Raw genomic sequence first — 15,985 nt, forward strand, 5'->3', positions numbered from 1 at the left:
ATAAATGATTAATGAAAATAGTTTAATTATTATAATTAAGAGAAGTAAACAATTAAAAATTAAAAAGGAAAATAAATATATTCAGTTAATTAATTGTTCAAATATAATAATTACTTATATAAAATAATAATTGTTAGTTTTAGTTAAAGTTTACTTTCCAACGAGCATTCTTAAAAGAAATTTTTATAAGAATTTTGCAGACATATATATTTTAATAAATTTATGAAGCGTTTAGACTTAATCATTGAGTCATAGACCCATTATTATTACCAATTATTATGATTTATTAATTCATGTTATTTGCATAGGCGTAAGTAAATAAGGTTGATTTACTTCTACCATTGCTTTTACAATTTGAATTTTTTTAAGCTATTTTCTATTCTACACTTTCCTGGCAAAATGAACTTGATTATCATAGCATATTCGACGATTTTTCAGTTAATAATTAATTATTGATTTTATATATTGATTTTTACCAAGAATGAAATGCGGACAATTAAATTGTAACACAATTTATATATCAGATATATTTGAGATGAAGACACCCTCAAAATTTCATCATTTATAGGGATATCGATTTGAAAATTTTAGCAGTCATACAGGGGGTTGAATCACATTTTTAAGATATTTAACCGATACTTGAACCTTAAACTCAGCCTACCACAAAACAAATTGGCCAAATTCTTAAAATCTTGTCTAGCGAAAGAGGTGGCTAGAGATATCGAAAAAAATTATTAGAAAAAGTTGCTTAGAATATTTTTTTATGCCCATATACCGATTTTCATAACAAAATTTGCATTTATAATTTTTTTTTTATTTTGGTCTAAGCTCAAAATTATTACAAGTTTATCGAAATATGTGAATACATAAAACTATAAAATTATCAATTTGTCTAGTTTTTACATTCCATAGTTATAAAATTAAAAAATAAATTTATAACAATTTTGAGTAAAGACCAAAAAATGAAAAATTAAAAATGCGAATTTTGTTGTGAAAATCGATATATGGGCATAAAAAAATATTCTAAGCAACTTTTTTGAATAATTTTTTTCGATATCTATAACCATCTCTGGCGCTAAGCAAAATTTTAAGAATTTGCCCTATTTGGAATTTGTAGTAGGTTGAGTTAAAGGTTCAGGTTTCTGAACTGCGCAAATTTTCGAATCGATATTCCTATAAATAACGAAAATATGAGGGCGTCTTCATCTTAATTGCGACACACTTTATAATGTGTGTTTTAATATATGATGCACAGGAAAGTGTTTATTGTCCGCGAGATACGCGGTTCTTTTAATCGATTAAACGAATTCGACTTTTTATAATTTTTAAGATTTTTACTTTAAAAAAATGTGCCTTAGTTATTGGATTTTTTGGGAGTGATTGCGATTCAAAAGTCGATAAAATATGGTCCGTTTGATTATTAAGATAGTACGAGCGCCAACTCAAGTTTAGACTCGTAGTTGAAACTATTTGTATCCTATTTTCAACATGATATATTTTTTATTATAACTTCATGAATGTAGACGAAAAATAAAAATAAAATTTTTCGATACCTGCCTTGGTTTTGAAATATCGAAAGTAAGTAATTAAACAAAAATTTCTATTTTCGATATTTTGAAAATTACTCCAGATATCGAAAAATTTTATTCTCACTTTTCGTCTTATATTGTCAAGTATACTTTTGATTTCCATCTCAATAAAGAAGAATAATAATAAAATTAAAAAAATCAAACTTTTTATTTAAAATTGCCTTGGTGCTCGTACACCCTTAAGAAAATTTTAAAAAAAATTTTCCGAATGGTTTCATATTTAATAAATAAATATGAATAAAAAAATTTTAGCAATGTTATAAAGCAAAATTTTTCTTTTGTTTCAATAAAAAAATATTTTTGAAAATTGTTTATAGTTTAAAAATTAATTATTATGTTTTTATTACAACCTTGTACATGTATTATATATTTTTGTTCAAAAATTCCCTACAGAGGTCATTCATTTATAAAATATTCATAACATTTTTCCACTGCATATTTTTAGGGTTCAGTTGATTTCATAGAGCAATACCCTCCCTATAAGAGCATTCAGAAAATAATTATTTTTCATTTAAGTTAATAATTGTAGAGTACGAATCTATTAACAATTCTATGAATGGAAAATTAATCGCAAGGACGCAGAATTTTTCTTTCGACAATTAAAACATATTATAATTACATATTATTAAAAAAATATTATTAAAAAAATATGTATTCGCCCATGAGTTTTATTTCAGGACTTTCCATGGTCAAGGCGCACACTACTTTATTAATATAATTTTATGAATGAACATTTAAGTCTATGGTTAGTATATTATGGTGTACATTGAAAATTTAATACTATTTTCTAAGAAATTTAAATCACTGGTCAACACAAATTTTGCCACAGAAGCATGATTTTACTTTTTGAAAAGTATTTGAATATGAGCGCAAAATTGCTTCAGCATGTCACGTTGTCGAGAAATTCGTCCCTTAACATGGAAAATATTAGTTTTTCTTAATTCGAGGTCATATTTCATCAGTGAATATGATGCCATCAGAAAATACCATTTATTCCCCCTCAAAAGCCATTTTCAATTTTTCTTAAATCTTTTTCCAAGAAATAAAATAGGTAATATATAAATATAGTAGTAATACAATGTATAGGTATTTTAACTATAATAAACCTCATATGATTTTTCGAAGAGCAAACAGGATATCGGAATGATTCAAAAAGTATTTTAAAGGAAGAGGGAAGGAAAAGGAAATCTTCCAATTTTTCATATGAAAAAAGAATTTCACGATGGTGTTACGGAATTTTGAATATAACCAAAAAACGGATTTGTCCCTATTTTAGCTAAAATATTTATGTATTAGAGAAATTCTGAATTCGAATCCAAATTCAGCATCCTGAAAAACTGTAAGAAATGTCTATCGCATCAATGTGGCCAAAAAAAAATCAAATTTTGATGACCAGTATAATTTATTACATTACTAAACATTATTTGGCATTTACTATATCGTAAACAATTGAAAAATAGTCATAACTTAAATAAAACGTATGATTTATTGCAAATTTCTACAAAACTACTAGCCTTATCAGAAAAATCTTTAACTACACTTGTTTCGGTTTTGGATTCGTTCGTGTACCAGATTGTATCTTGACTATCAAAGGAGATAACGTTCTTCGAATACTTTCCTTGACAATTTGTCGCATATTATTCCATTTGGTTATGTTTTAGATTTTGAATTTTCAGGGTAAAAGACTGCTCTGTTAAAATTGTTCTCCGTCATCTTTATCGATTAATGGAATATTTTTCATTTTTATGGTAATTATATACACAAAAAGTTCGTAGCGCAGGAACTGCGTTAACTAAGCGAATTTCGTCAAAGATTGACAAAGAACACATTTTTCTTAAAATCGAATATTGCATTTTTAAGTTTTCAAGAATTTTTAATTAGTAAACTAAGCGTATAGAGAAAAAATCACAAGAGTACTTTTTTGCTTAAAACTGTTTATTTATTTCAAAAATATTCAAAATTTTGTGCTTTGTGCACCTCCCTTCCCACCAAATACTAAATCTTCTTGACACCAAATTTTAATGAAATCGGACGTAAATTGCAACCGCTAGAGAGGGTACAGATACATAAATGTATATGTAATTAATATTTGATATATATAATTTTTAACGATGGTCATTTTTGACATTTATTAGGAAGGATCGATGAACATTTGATGAAATTTTTTCAAATTTCCATCATCAGTACAAAAACAATAGCTCCATTTCCTTCGGCAATTCGTTAAAAAACGTTCACACTTTATTGTCTGGGCTAATGTTTTTGTAATATGTCTAAAAGTAATATTTATGTATGTTGATTGAAATAATGTATGGAGAATACACAACGTGACAGACAGACAAACTATCAATATGTCTCAATTTTATTGATCTATTTATTAAAATTTATATTTAAAATTTTAGATGAAACCCATTGAAACAATATTGACATTATAATGGATTCCACTGATCTAAATTTATATTTTTTATAATTTTTTATTTTATTTCATTTTATATTTATTCCATAATATGACGCGTCAAAAAATCCATAAAACCGAATTTTCTGCCGCGTAGTACATAAGTTCATGAGTCGATGTGGAGCATTTTCTCTCATAGGGCATAGATATTACAGAACGGAAATTTTCGAAAAAGAGGAGAGTGTAGAAATCTGGGGAGGGAGTGGACCCTAACCGCCTGGAGGCCACGGTAATTCCAAGCATCCATATTTTATAAATTGGAAAAACAGTGGCAGACAAATCTTTATGGCAGTTGGGGAGAGGATTGGGGGTAAGTAAATCGGAAAAAAAATGGAATCTAATCGGATAAACTCAAGTGCGATTTTCTTGTTACAACATGTACTTTTATGCTAGAATACACAATTTCAAAATATTTTTTCAGTTCGTTTTTACAGGGAATAAAAGGCAGATCATCGAATATTTAAGAAAATTTTATGAATTATAATTATTTTTATCAGCAATATATTGATGACAAAATATTTATTATTTTTCATAAATTTCTAGATTGAATTGCTGCTTTAAACTGGTTGTAATTTTTTGCGTGTGATTTTTTATGAAGTTTGACTAAATAAAATATTTCCTCAGTTGGGAAAAGAAAAGTGCTTTTGGGAACTAAAATTAATTGATCATGCAAAATAAGAGTGCATATGTTATTTCAGACCTATCAATCGTCAATAATGGGAAATATTCATGTATTTTTTTTAAATATTTTTAATTCATTGTTTACACCGTTATAACATACACAAAATATAAATAATGTTTAAAAATGCTGTAATTAAGTGTAAAAAAATATTTTAAATAGATTATAATTTTGAGATATTTAAAGGCAGACTTTTGGTGCTTTCTGTTGATGACGTATTAATATGTGACCTGTCAATCGATGACAGTTCAATGTATAATTTTCTCTTTAAGAAAATGAATTTACAACATAGAATATTAAGTTTTCTCATAAAAATTCGCAGAATAATATAACACAATGTAATGCCATACATGATATAAGTCATTAATACCATACAGCATGTCAACAAATCTGACAAGCAACATACTATGACGTCACGTCGTTTTAAAATTTGAATTTCCGTTTTAGAAATTTCTCTCACTGGATTTGTACAATTAATTAATTTTAAGTAATTAAAAAGATATTAATTACTAAAATAATGGTTTAGTTGAAATGTTTCCTATTGTAGAGTTCTGCTTTATCGCATAAAGTTAAAATTATCTATAATTTATTAAATTTGACAATTCTCCGCAATAATAAATCGAAAAATAACTAACCAAGTTTGCTTAAAATTAGTATTCTAACTTCACTTAAAATTAAAAAATTATTACAAAATGCAAGCATGGGTAGAATATGTTACCTAAAAACTTTTACATTTAAACAAACAAAAAATCGGTTCCTGAGGTGTTTCCGAAGGGAAATCCCGTCGGATACTCGACTAGTAATGTGTATGGCAGAGTTTATTTGTGTTATAAATTTTAGGTGTATATAATACTTCTTAAATAATTGAATAATAAATATTTGTAATCAATTAAATATTTAAAACAGTTTCCACAAGGGAATCATTATAAAATAGTTTTTTTTTTTTTTGTATCGGTGTAATACACTGACTGTAAGTACATGGAGTAACAGAGAAGTGTGCGATTTTGAAAACGCTGTAAAACAAAAACACAAACTTTTCTAAATTAGTTTTTTACCATTTTAAAATACATTTAAGGTGACTTATCACCTTGGTGAGTAGAAAACAATGAAAACTTTGAGTTTAAATTTAAAAAAATATATAATAGTTATAAATTTACAGTATTCTTTATTATAATATCTACAGGATATTTTTTATAGGTTGGCATATGCTCGAAACTCGAAAAATAAGTTTTATCGATAAAATTACTTCAAGCAAAAAATGTTGGGTCTATAGGCACACATCTTACGCAGACATTTAACTTGGCCCAGGTTTTTAGGCTCAATGAAAAGCTCACTCTATTCCATACCTGGTAATTCGCCCAGTGCGTGAGTTTTATTGGAAGCGTTTTCATGGTAACGATACACTACATTAATTATAGAATTGTATGGATAATGCATATATAGTTGTTTGGATTGCAGTTATGACTTACATTGAAAATTTAATATTATTGTCTCACAAATTTAAATAAATAATTATGATAATTTACATTTGAAAAATAATATTTGTGCAATTTGATTTCTTATTTTCACAATGTATAATGCATTAAGTTTAATTAAGTAAGTAGTGTTTTTCAATAATTTTAATTTGACATTTTCTATAACATTAACATGTAAAGAATTGCAAATTAGTCATAACAGCCTCCTATATCCCCAAAATTTTTCACTGGAAGCGCTGGCATCGATTTTATTGTCCCTACCATGACTTCGCACACAACGAATAGATAGATGAACACTTTAAATTAGAAAGTTGTTATTGATTAAAAGGGTAACATTTTTTATTTGAAACATTTTTCCGAAAACCGTAATTTCGGCAAAAACGGACAGTTTTGCCCAAAAATTGTTTTCTATTATGTCTTCTGCGAGATCTAGGCACTCTTAGAATCAAATTTCCCATTAAAAGTGGCTTGCTTTTCTATAAAGAACTTTTTTGTTCGAAATAAAATAATATTATTATGGTTCCTGAAGGGGATATATTCTAACAAAATGTTATGATTAATGGGACTCTGTTCGATCAAACATAAAAATACAAATTCATATGCCTTAATATTATAAATGTGAAAGTAAGTATGTTTGTTTGTTTGTTTGTTTGTTATGCTTTCACGCTAAAACTAGCGACTGGTTTTTAATGAAACTGTACAGCAATAGAGCTGATATATCAGAATAACATATGAACTAAAATTTATAACGATAAATTAAAAAAATTATATTTATTCTGACATTTACCATTTTTTAAATTTTACAGAAATCTTTAATTTATGGTTAACAAGTGAAAACAAACAATTGACTGAGTTAATTGTTGAAATACCATGTATAGGCAGTGTTGATAACTCTGTCACATTTCACATACATATATATCTGACATATTTAACTGATATTCTCATATAATGCGCAAGTGTTGATGCGCAATCGTTTGTTTTTTTTTGACGTCACGTAAATAACAAAAGATATTCACTTTGATATTCCTATATTAATACATACTATAAAATTTGCACCTAATTAACGCCCTCGTGGGTAAACAGTGATGTTTACAAAAAAATGTTTCAAACAAAAGTTTTTTATTTTTTTATAAGCAACATTTTTTACATTTAAACTTTTGTTCTATCTCTAACGGTTTACAAGATGGGTCCTACGGACCCAAGACCCAATTGACCTATGATGCTCATTTACGAACTTGACCTCACTTTTTACGTCCTGAGTACGCTGTAAAAATTTCAGATCGATATCTTTTTTCGTTTTTGAGTTATCGTGTCCACAGACGGACGGACGGACGGACGGACAGCCGGAAATGGATTAAGTAGGTGATTCTATGAACACCTATACCAAAATTTTGTTCGTAGCATCAATATTTTTAAGCGTTACAAACTTGGGACGAAACTTAATATACTATGTATATTTCATATATACATGGTATAAAAATGATGATTATAAATGGATTAGATCTATGATCATCATTTTGAATCATAAATTAAAGAATTCAATCATGCCCAACTTCTCTGACATACTCAATGAATTAAGACTATTTTACATTCAGCAAAATAGAAAACTAGGCATGTCAAGAGAGGATGGAAATGATAAATAAAGCTGTGGTTTTTACTTTTAAGCTCAGTGAAGCGGGCGGGTATTAAACTAATTTCATTTATATAAATACAAATGTAATTTTTCTTAATTTGGAATACCTGATAGATTTTTGTTTTATAGCGTTTTCAAAATCGCATACTTTTCTGTCCCACCTTGAATAAAAAGATAGTGCTATTACAGTGTTATAAGTCTTTTTCTACTTACTGACTGGGGACTGAGAAAAAGAGCATACGTTATGTATTTCACAACACTAGTGGTAAACTAGAGCGACTTTACTATAGCACTGTGAACTATGAAATACTATGAACTAGACTCAACTGACTATATGTGCATATTATATTAAAAAGATTGTATCGGATCAAAAGTTGAATAAACTTTGAAAAATTTTTAAAAAAATATTTAACAATTAATAACAAAACATATTTTATTATTAATTTACTGAAAATAAAACTAAAATGCAATTTTTCATTATGACAATTTATGGGTCTAGAACCAAGTGGGATATCTGTTGTTAATATTACGTCTAATAACTTTTCCTGCACGATAAATATTCTTTGAAGATGATATTCAAAAATTATAAATTAAAAATTTAAAGAAATCCCCGACACAAAATCTTTTGAGGGCGGAACCCTAAACTAGCATTTAAAACATAGCTAAGAACAAGCTTGATCAAATTACCTTTCAAACAAACAAGCAAATCAAAATCGGTTCGCCCACTTAGGAGCTTCTATGCCACAGATAGACAAACAAGCACGTTAAACTTATAACATCCCTCTTTATTAATCGGGGTTAATAAGAAGACAGTTGAATCAAAAATGCTAAAAATACCTCGACTTGCTGAATATCGGATAAAATATTACTTTCCCATTTTCTATTTAATTATTTTTTTATTTGAATAAGAATCCCCATCCTCTTCAATGAAGATCATCAATTAAAAGCTTGCCGTACAGTTACAAAATTTTCGGATCTCTGAAACGGAATCTTCAGCTATGAAAATCTTCGTAGAGAAAAAAATGGTTAAATACGAAATTCAAAAACTTCTCAAATTTCCAAGAGCTCTGAAATGACGTAACTGATACGTTTGATACGTAACAAAATTAGGATGGTTCCGTTTCAAAATAATTACTACATTTTTTTTTTTTTAAATTAAATTATTAAATAATTAGTTCAAACCGTCATTTATTGAGTTGAATTTTTTTAGAACTATCTTATTAGTCTCAAAAAATCAAATGTACTCTATATTTCGATAATTTAAAAAAAATTTAATTATTAATTTTTTAACCCACTTAACCGATCTAAACAATAGGGTATTATCGTTAGTCAAAAATAAATTATAAAAGTTAAAATTTATGTAAAAATATACTTAAATATTCTGATTTCGAGTCATAAAAGCACATTTTTCTTTTAAAATATTAAAAGTAAAAATCGTAATTTTTAAACTGTATATCACGTGACCTAAAACGCGGGCAACCCCTGCTGTGATGTCATATCGGTATGAACCATAGACCATCAGTTAGTTCAGTGTAGACAGCTGGGTAGAATATATCCATAGATAATAAGTATTTATATTTATTATAATCAGATATGAATATATCTGTCAAACTTATTTGTGTTATTTCGTATAATGATACCAATAATACGTCATCAAATTGGATGCCCGCATTTTTGACAGTTTAAGAAAGGTTTAAAATTTAATTTAAGTTTTTGGCAAGAAAGCTTGTGTATATTGCCGAAATAAATTTTTGGTGGCTTTTTATTAGCAAAATCAACATTTTGAAGTACTTTTTAAAATATAGTACAATACCCTATTTTGCAACTTGTACATTGATTGCAATAAACGGCATCGGAATTCTCATGAAAATCTCAAATTTTGGGGGATACGTTGTTGAATTCACGATTTTAGTAATTATGGATAAATTTGCGAATATTTTTGCTTGAAAATTTTACCGTAAATACTTACTTCATTACATTGCCAAGCAAAGTCTTAAGTTTCATACCTGTAATATTATTAAATAATAGTTTCACGGAATAATTACTTTCAAATTAGTGTAACTATCGTGGCAATATTTTTATCCTATATAAAAAAAATGCTCTCTAATTACGGAGCACTCTGTATAAATACAAGAATCAAAATGCATTCCCTCTTTACAAATAATAAAATGAATATATGTATATTTAAGAAGCCCCCCTTACTTATCACTTAAGTTTCATTTCTATTAAAGCTAAAATCGTGATAAATTGTCATGTAGTGAAGTGTGGACAGAACACAGAACAATCAGTTTAGACAACATAATAGTTATTTGTTTCGTGACCATTAATTTATTATACTGATAAATGCATTTCATATTATTTAATTTTAATTCCATATAAACACAACTATTGTTATAAATTGAAATAGCATATCGCACAGAATTACAATTAATAGATATATAGAAGCGTGTAAAAAAAAATATTGCTAATTTCTATAAAATGTCTGGAAAATGAGTGAAAATAAACAATAGGGAATATTTTTTTGCATTTCTTAACAAAATATGAAAATATCGTAAAAGAGATGACAAAAAGTGTAATTAAAATTAAAATACACCAAGAAATACGCATTTAAAACTACTGATCCCTATATATTATAAATGTAAAAGTAACCATGTTTGTTTGTTTGTTACGCTTTAACGCTAAAACTAGCGAATGGATTTCAACTAAATTGTACAGCAATATCGCTGATATATCAGAATAACACATAAACTACAATTTATAAGGATATATTTTTAAAAAATAAAAAAATTTAATTTAATTTGACATCTACCATTTTTTTAAATGTTTACAGAAATTAAAGAATTCTGTAAGAATTTAAAATAGTTAATGTCAAAAACAAATCATGGCCAACATGAATTATGACTATTTTACATTTAACAAAATTGAAAACTGTGTATATAGATTCATACCCGCCCAGTGAAGATGGGCGGGTATGAATCTAGTTATACATATATTAGAGACATAGGCTAAATCGATTTTATTAGTTTTTATAAAGAATAACGTTTACATTTAAACTTTTGTTCTATTTCTAACGGTTTACAAGATGGGTCCTTTTTCATTTGATTGAATGAGCAAAAATGTTACCATTTAAAAATTGGCATATCTTAGTCAATTTTGAAGCTAGAAAATCGAAAAAAAAATAAAATCAGCTAGAACTTTTATTTGAACTTTTTTTTGATGCATAGTTAAAACATTTGTAATTTTTTACAAACTGATTAAAACCCACAACTATTCCTCAAAAAAGGGAGTTAGCCCCCCCCCCTTCCCTTGAAGGTCGATTTTTTGATAAGTATTTACAATATAATAAACAACTGTGGAAAATTTCAAAGGTGCAACACTTTTTTCCTTTTAAATATTTAGTTTCATTGTACTATTAAGTAATTGTGATGATTTAAAAAGTCAATATTGATGTATACATGAAAGTTAAATGTACCTTTGTTAAACATTAAAATATATCAAAGTTTTCAAATAATTTACCCAAAGGAGTTTTTATTGTATCGAACTTGAGGAAAATCATTATAATATAAAAATGTTTCAGGCTTGGTAACTATTTTGACTACATAAACATACACTGAAAAAAAAATTAAAATAATGACAACCTCATCCCGAAGTTGGCCGTTTCATATTGAAATAAAGTAAAATACTTACAAACAATTTTATAATGATTGGAACATGTACAGCTTAATATTTGTATTTACAATAGAATAGGATTGAATTTAAAATATGAATTCATTGATACAAAATCACTGAAGTTAAATAAACAAAATCATTACTTCTATGAAAAAGATTGATTTTAGTTTAAAGTCATGCATTTTAATTATGGAAAATGAAATTGTACTTAGTTGGAATATATAATCGAGTAAATAAAGCTAACCGATGAATTTTTAAAAAATTTATTTGCGTTTACATTAAATATAGGATTTGGTTATCACGAACACATACCAGTCATGTCTAGTCTATTTGTGATTGTATCAACTACATGAAGATTGTTGTTACTAACTTACACAGTTTGAAATAAATTTATTGATCATTTTTAAATATATAGCATATTTTGTTTGTAAATATTTACAAACCATCGCTAGCGCAGTTGGTACAGCGGTCGACTTAAGACACTAAAATCAATAGTAAACCTTATGTCGCTGATTCAAATTTGGTTCGAGGAAATCTAATTTTTTTTTAAATAAACCTAATAAACCAGTTCATGTAGTTGTGACAATCACATGAGTATTTTATTATAATATTTATAAGATTGTTTAAAACTATGTTGCATTTCAAAACAACAATATGTGTTTGTTAGACAGTATCTTACTTTCATACAAACAACTCATGCGTTTGTGTCAACCCACTCAACCCTGTACAGTATCTGTATCACATTCGTGGCCCCATTCGCCATATTTGATCTCACGATGTTGTTGAGACAATCTCATATCGGTTGATATTAAGAATTGTTTTTTCAATGAAGCATTTCTCTGCTTAAAATATTGATTTATTTATGGAAAACAAAAATGACGAGATTCAAATTGCAAAAAATTTTCCATGCAATTCGGAATAAATTATTTATATAGATAAAAAATAATAAAAAATAAAAAATAACTACACCAACCTTTTATAAATTCGACACGTTGAATTATTAATCCTTTTATCACTAGCATGTCGGCGACGATCCTCAAACAAATCTTTAACAGCTGTAACACCCAAAACAAGCATCACTGGTATCATAGCAATTTCTTTACCGAAAGCGTTTATTGCTGGGAACCAATTTAACAACACAATAAATATAAAATATAAATTAGCAACACGATGAAATTGTTCTAACAAATTACGTGGCAAAAATGATAACAGCGTATATTTAGTTGTTCGTATACGATTATTAACGCGTGCACCATTTGGATGCTCTTTACGCGGTGTTTTTGGCGGTACTATATGATTTGGTACAACAGTCCGATAACCACGATCATCACAATCGGCACTTGGTGATTTCCGTAATAAAAAACAAAAAAATCGATGCCATATTGTAGGCACTTCGGAACGACGTAACGTGTATATAGATTCCGATCGCGATGCTTGCCGCGAATGTCCTTTACTTAACGATATTCGTGCGGTACTATTTGTTGAATCTTCTACATCTCGATGGCCTGGTGGCAATTCAAAATTTGTTCGGGAACCACCACGGCTATGTCCGGATTTTATACCACTCTCAACAATTTGTACTTGGACGACTTGTCCATGTGATAGGGCACGTTGGTGACCCCGTCCACCTTTAAGAACTGAGGGTCGCCCACTAACACTACCACCACTTCCGACATTTGTCTGGCCACTGACGTTGCTGCTATTGGTGCTTGTGATTGTTGGAACACCACCGCCATGGCTCATGCTACGAATATGTCTTCGTGGTATTTGTCCATCTACAACGGATGTAGACGGTTGGCCTGATGCTAATGGGAACATATATAAGTAGTGTTGAACGTCTGCACTTGGATTTTGTGTACTGTTTTCCGTTATCGCTGTTTGCTGCTGATTTTCCGCAGTACTTATCATGCTGGCTCATCTGTAAATCAAATTGAAAATCATATTACTTCATATGAACAAAATGTCATTTTTTATTATCATAATATTTAAGGTGTCCCTAAAAGGTCTGTACGACGCACAGTGGAGTATTTATATCATATTTCTGGCCAAAAGTCAGAAAACTCAACTTTTTTGTTTTGCATTGAAAATTGTTTTTTTAATGCAACTTCGCCCCCCCCCTCCGCCTGTTTTGTAAGCCGAAATCTACTTGCTCTTAAGAATGCATGTATTTTTTTTGCCGCTCTCGATTTACCATGTCATTCAATTTATGTTTACTGTTTGTTTTAAAGCATTAAGTAAAGATTTATATTGGATATTAAAGAGGAAGGTTTGTGTATTATTTACTAGAAATATTTACTTAAATAATTATGATTCATATTTGCTGGTTTTTTTTTTTATTAAAATCATTCTCAAAGCTTTTTGTTTATGTGTCAGGTTTTGTTGGGCCTTTTTTGTAACAAAACAAAGTTCAAGTATTCTATAATATGCTTATGAACAAAATAACGGTACGTAGAATTAAGATACGTTAAGGTAAAAGAGAAAAAAAGGAGCAAGTAGTTTCCCAGTTACGTGCAAACAAAAGCAAGCATAGATAAGATAAAAAGAGTAGCTCAAAAACAGAAGAAATTAAAAAAATTGAAGAAGAAAATGAATTAATTGGGTTTGAAAACGAATATAACTAAAAATATTATTTTTTAATTATTGTCAAATAAAACGTACTTTTGCTAAAAATGCCTTGCTAAAGGTGCTACATAGTCTTTTTAATCAATTTTGAGCATAAAATTTTTTTCACTATATTTTAATCAGTTTCCATAGGTTAGTTTAGGTTAGGTTAGAGTGGCTGTCTTGGGGTGAGACCAAAGAGGTTTTATAAAAGAGGAGATGCAGTAACATTGACTAAAACGTTATTTAGTACGCCATATTGGTACTACACACTTTCCAAGCAGTTACAAAAAAAAAAATTAATAATTTTATTTCAATACTTCGTTCATAATCATACAACTAATACTAAAAATTACTAGTATTTCATTGAAAATTTATGATCAGTTCATTTTGCTTCATTAGTATTTAGTCCGGCCATGTCGAAACCGCCATATTGGTACTACGCATTTTTTTAAGCAGTAGATACCGTAAAAAATAAAAAGTATAAATTTTCGTTTTATGTGAAATTTGTTGATTGCAACAACGTTTCCCTTCGATAATAACATGGGTGAGGGACACTTAGGCCACGAAAGAAAAATCCTTGACTATGAAAAGTTTCGTAGAAAAAAATTATTAGACACGACTTGGACAACAATACTATCAAATATATTACTCCTGGCCCTGGCCCTATATTTTCAAATAAAAATGTTTATTGATAAACATTGATTAATCAGCATTAATAGTATGATATAAAAGTTATCTAAAAATGCCAGTTATTTAATCCAGTATAGGTCGGCGTGGTTTTCGTAGGATCGAATATAATTATCCAAACTAAATAAATTATCGAATATACAACAACTAACCTAACTAATTGTTTAAGCACCCTTTCAGTAATAATAAATAATCAAAAAATTATCGCTTTAAGGTTGACACGACATTAAGGCAATGTATAAAGTATTGTATAGTGTGCGGTCTGTGTGTCTATGTCAGTTTTTATTGATTCATAGCTGGTGTGATATACGTATATCTTAGTTAACGAAATGAAAAAAATACATTAAAACACTTTATTCGCGGACATTCAAATTGGTATTTTTGTGGTATGTAAAATTACAGTGTACTGTCGAATCAAACTTAAGAATTTGAGCAAAAATTGAATATTAACTTTTGATTTTCGTTAACGTTAGCCATCTCATACTGGACTAAAAGCACTTTGATTGCAAGTGTATATAAGTGACCGCATGAATATACAATTAATATGTTTACATAATATGAATCATAATTATCGCTGACATTTCTAAAACCAATGAAAATACATCACAAAATCAGTCACTATGTTCTTAAAATTGATTCTACGTACATTTCATAGAGCTGGGGCCACACGTGGTATTCGATAGTCATTTCAAAAATGGGTGAAAATTTGAAACTTTTCAATGAAAATATTCAGAACCGCCAAAAAATACAGATATATACATAAAAGCTCACATACATAGTTTTTTTTTGTCCTCAAAACTTTGTTAATCAGTCCGCTCTGTCAAATCATAGGCCTGCACTAAATTATATATTTATTTTTAGAATATTTCTACAAAGCTTTTGGAAATTTTTGAAAAATTATTTTTTTTTAAAACAAACTATCTTTTTATGACAAGTTGTGTTACAAAATGCACCAACTCTCTAAATGCGCCAACCCCCTTAATATATTCTTATGTTGATTATAAATCCGTTAAAATTAGTTATTAAAAAATAGCAAAACAGTTATAATAATTTGAACAAGTTTTTGTTTGCACACAGGAAATTGAATAATTACAAGGGAAATCCAAAGAAAATTAATAGTAATTATTATGTCATTTAATCTATACAATTAAAATGTTTTGTCCTGAATGACTGATTGATTGACGGATCAACGCACAG

The 15,985-nt window shown here is 28.3% G+C and overlaps 1 protein-coding gene across 2 annotated transcripts in view; it reads right to left on the reverse strand.

The window, feature by feature from the left end:
• The window catches only part of LOC123293525 (phospholipid-transporting ATPase VB), a 133,858-nt gene that overhangs the window by 115,784 nt on the left and 2,089 nt on the right, over positions 1-15,985 (reverse strand). For both annotated transcript variants that reach the window (XM_044874377.1, XM_044874376.1), the window contains exon 2: positions 12,471-13,415. In XM_044874377.1, the coding sequence (XP_044730312.1) occupies positions 12,471-13,405 (935 nt within the window). In that variant the 5' untranslated portion in view covers positions 13,406-13,415. The remainder of the gene's footprint in view (positions 1-12,470; positions 13,416-15,985) is intronic.

This window comes from Chrysoperla carnea, chromosome 2, assembly GCF_905475395.1.
Source record: "Chrysoperla carnea chromosome 2, inChrCarn1.1, whole genome shotgun sequence".
Classification (NCBI taxonomy): Eukaryota; Metazoa; Arthropoda; class Insecta; order Neuroptera; family Chrysopidae; genus Chrysoperla; species Chrysoperla carnea.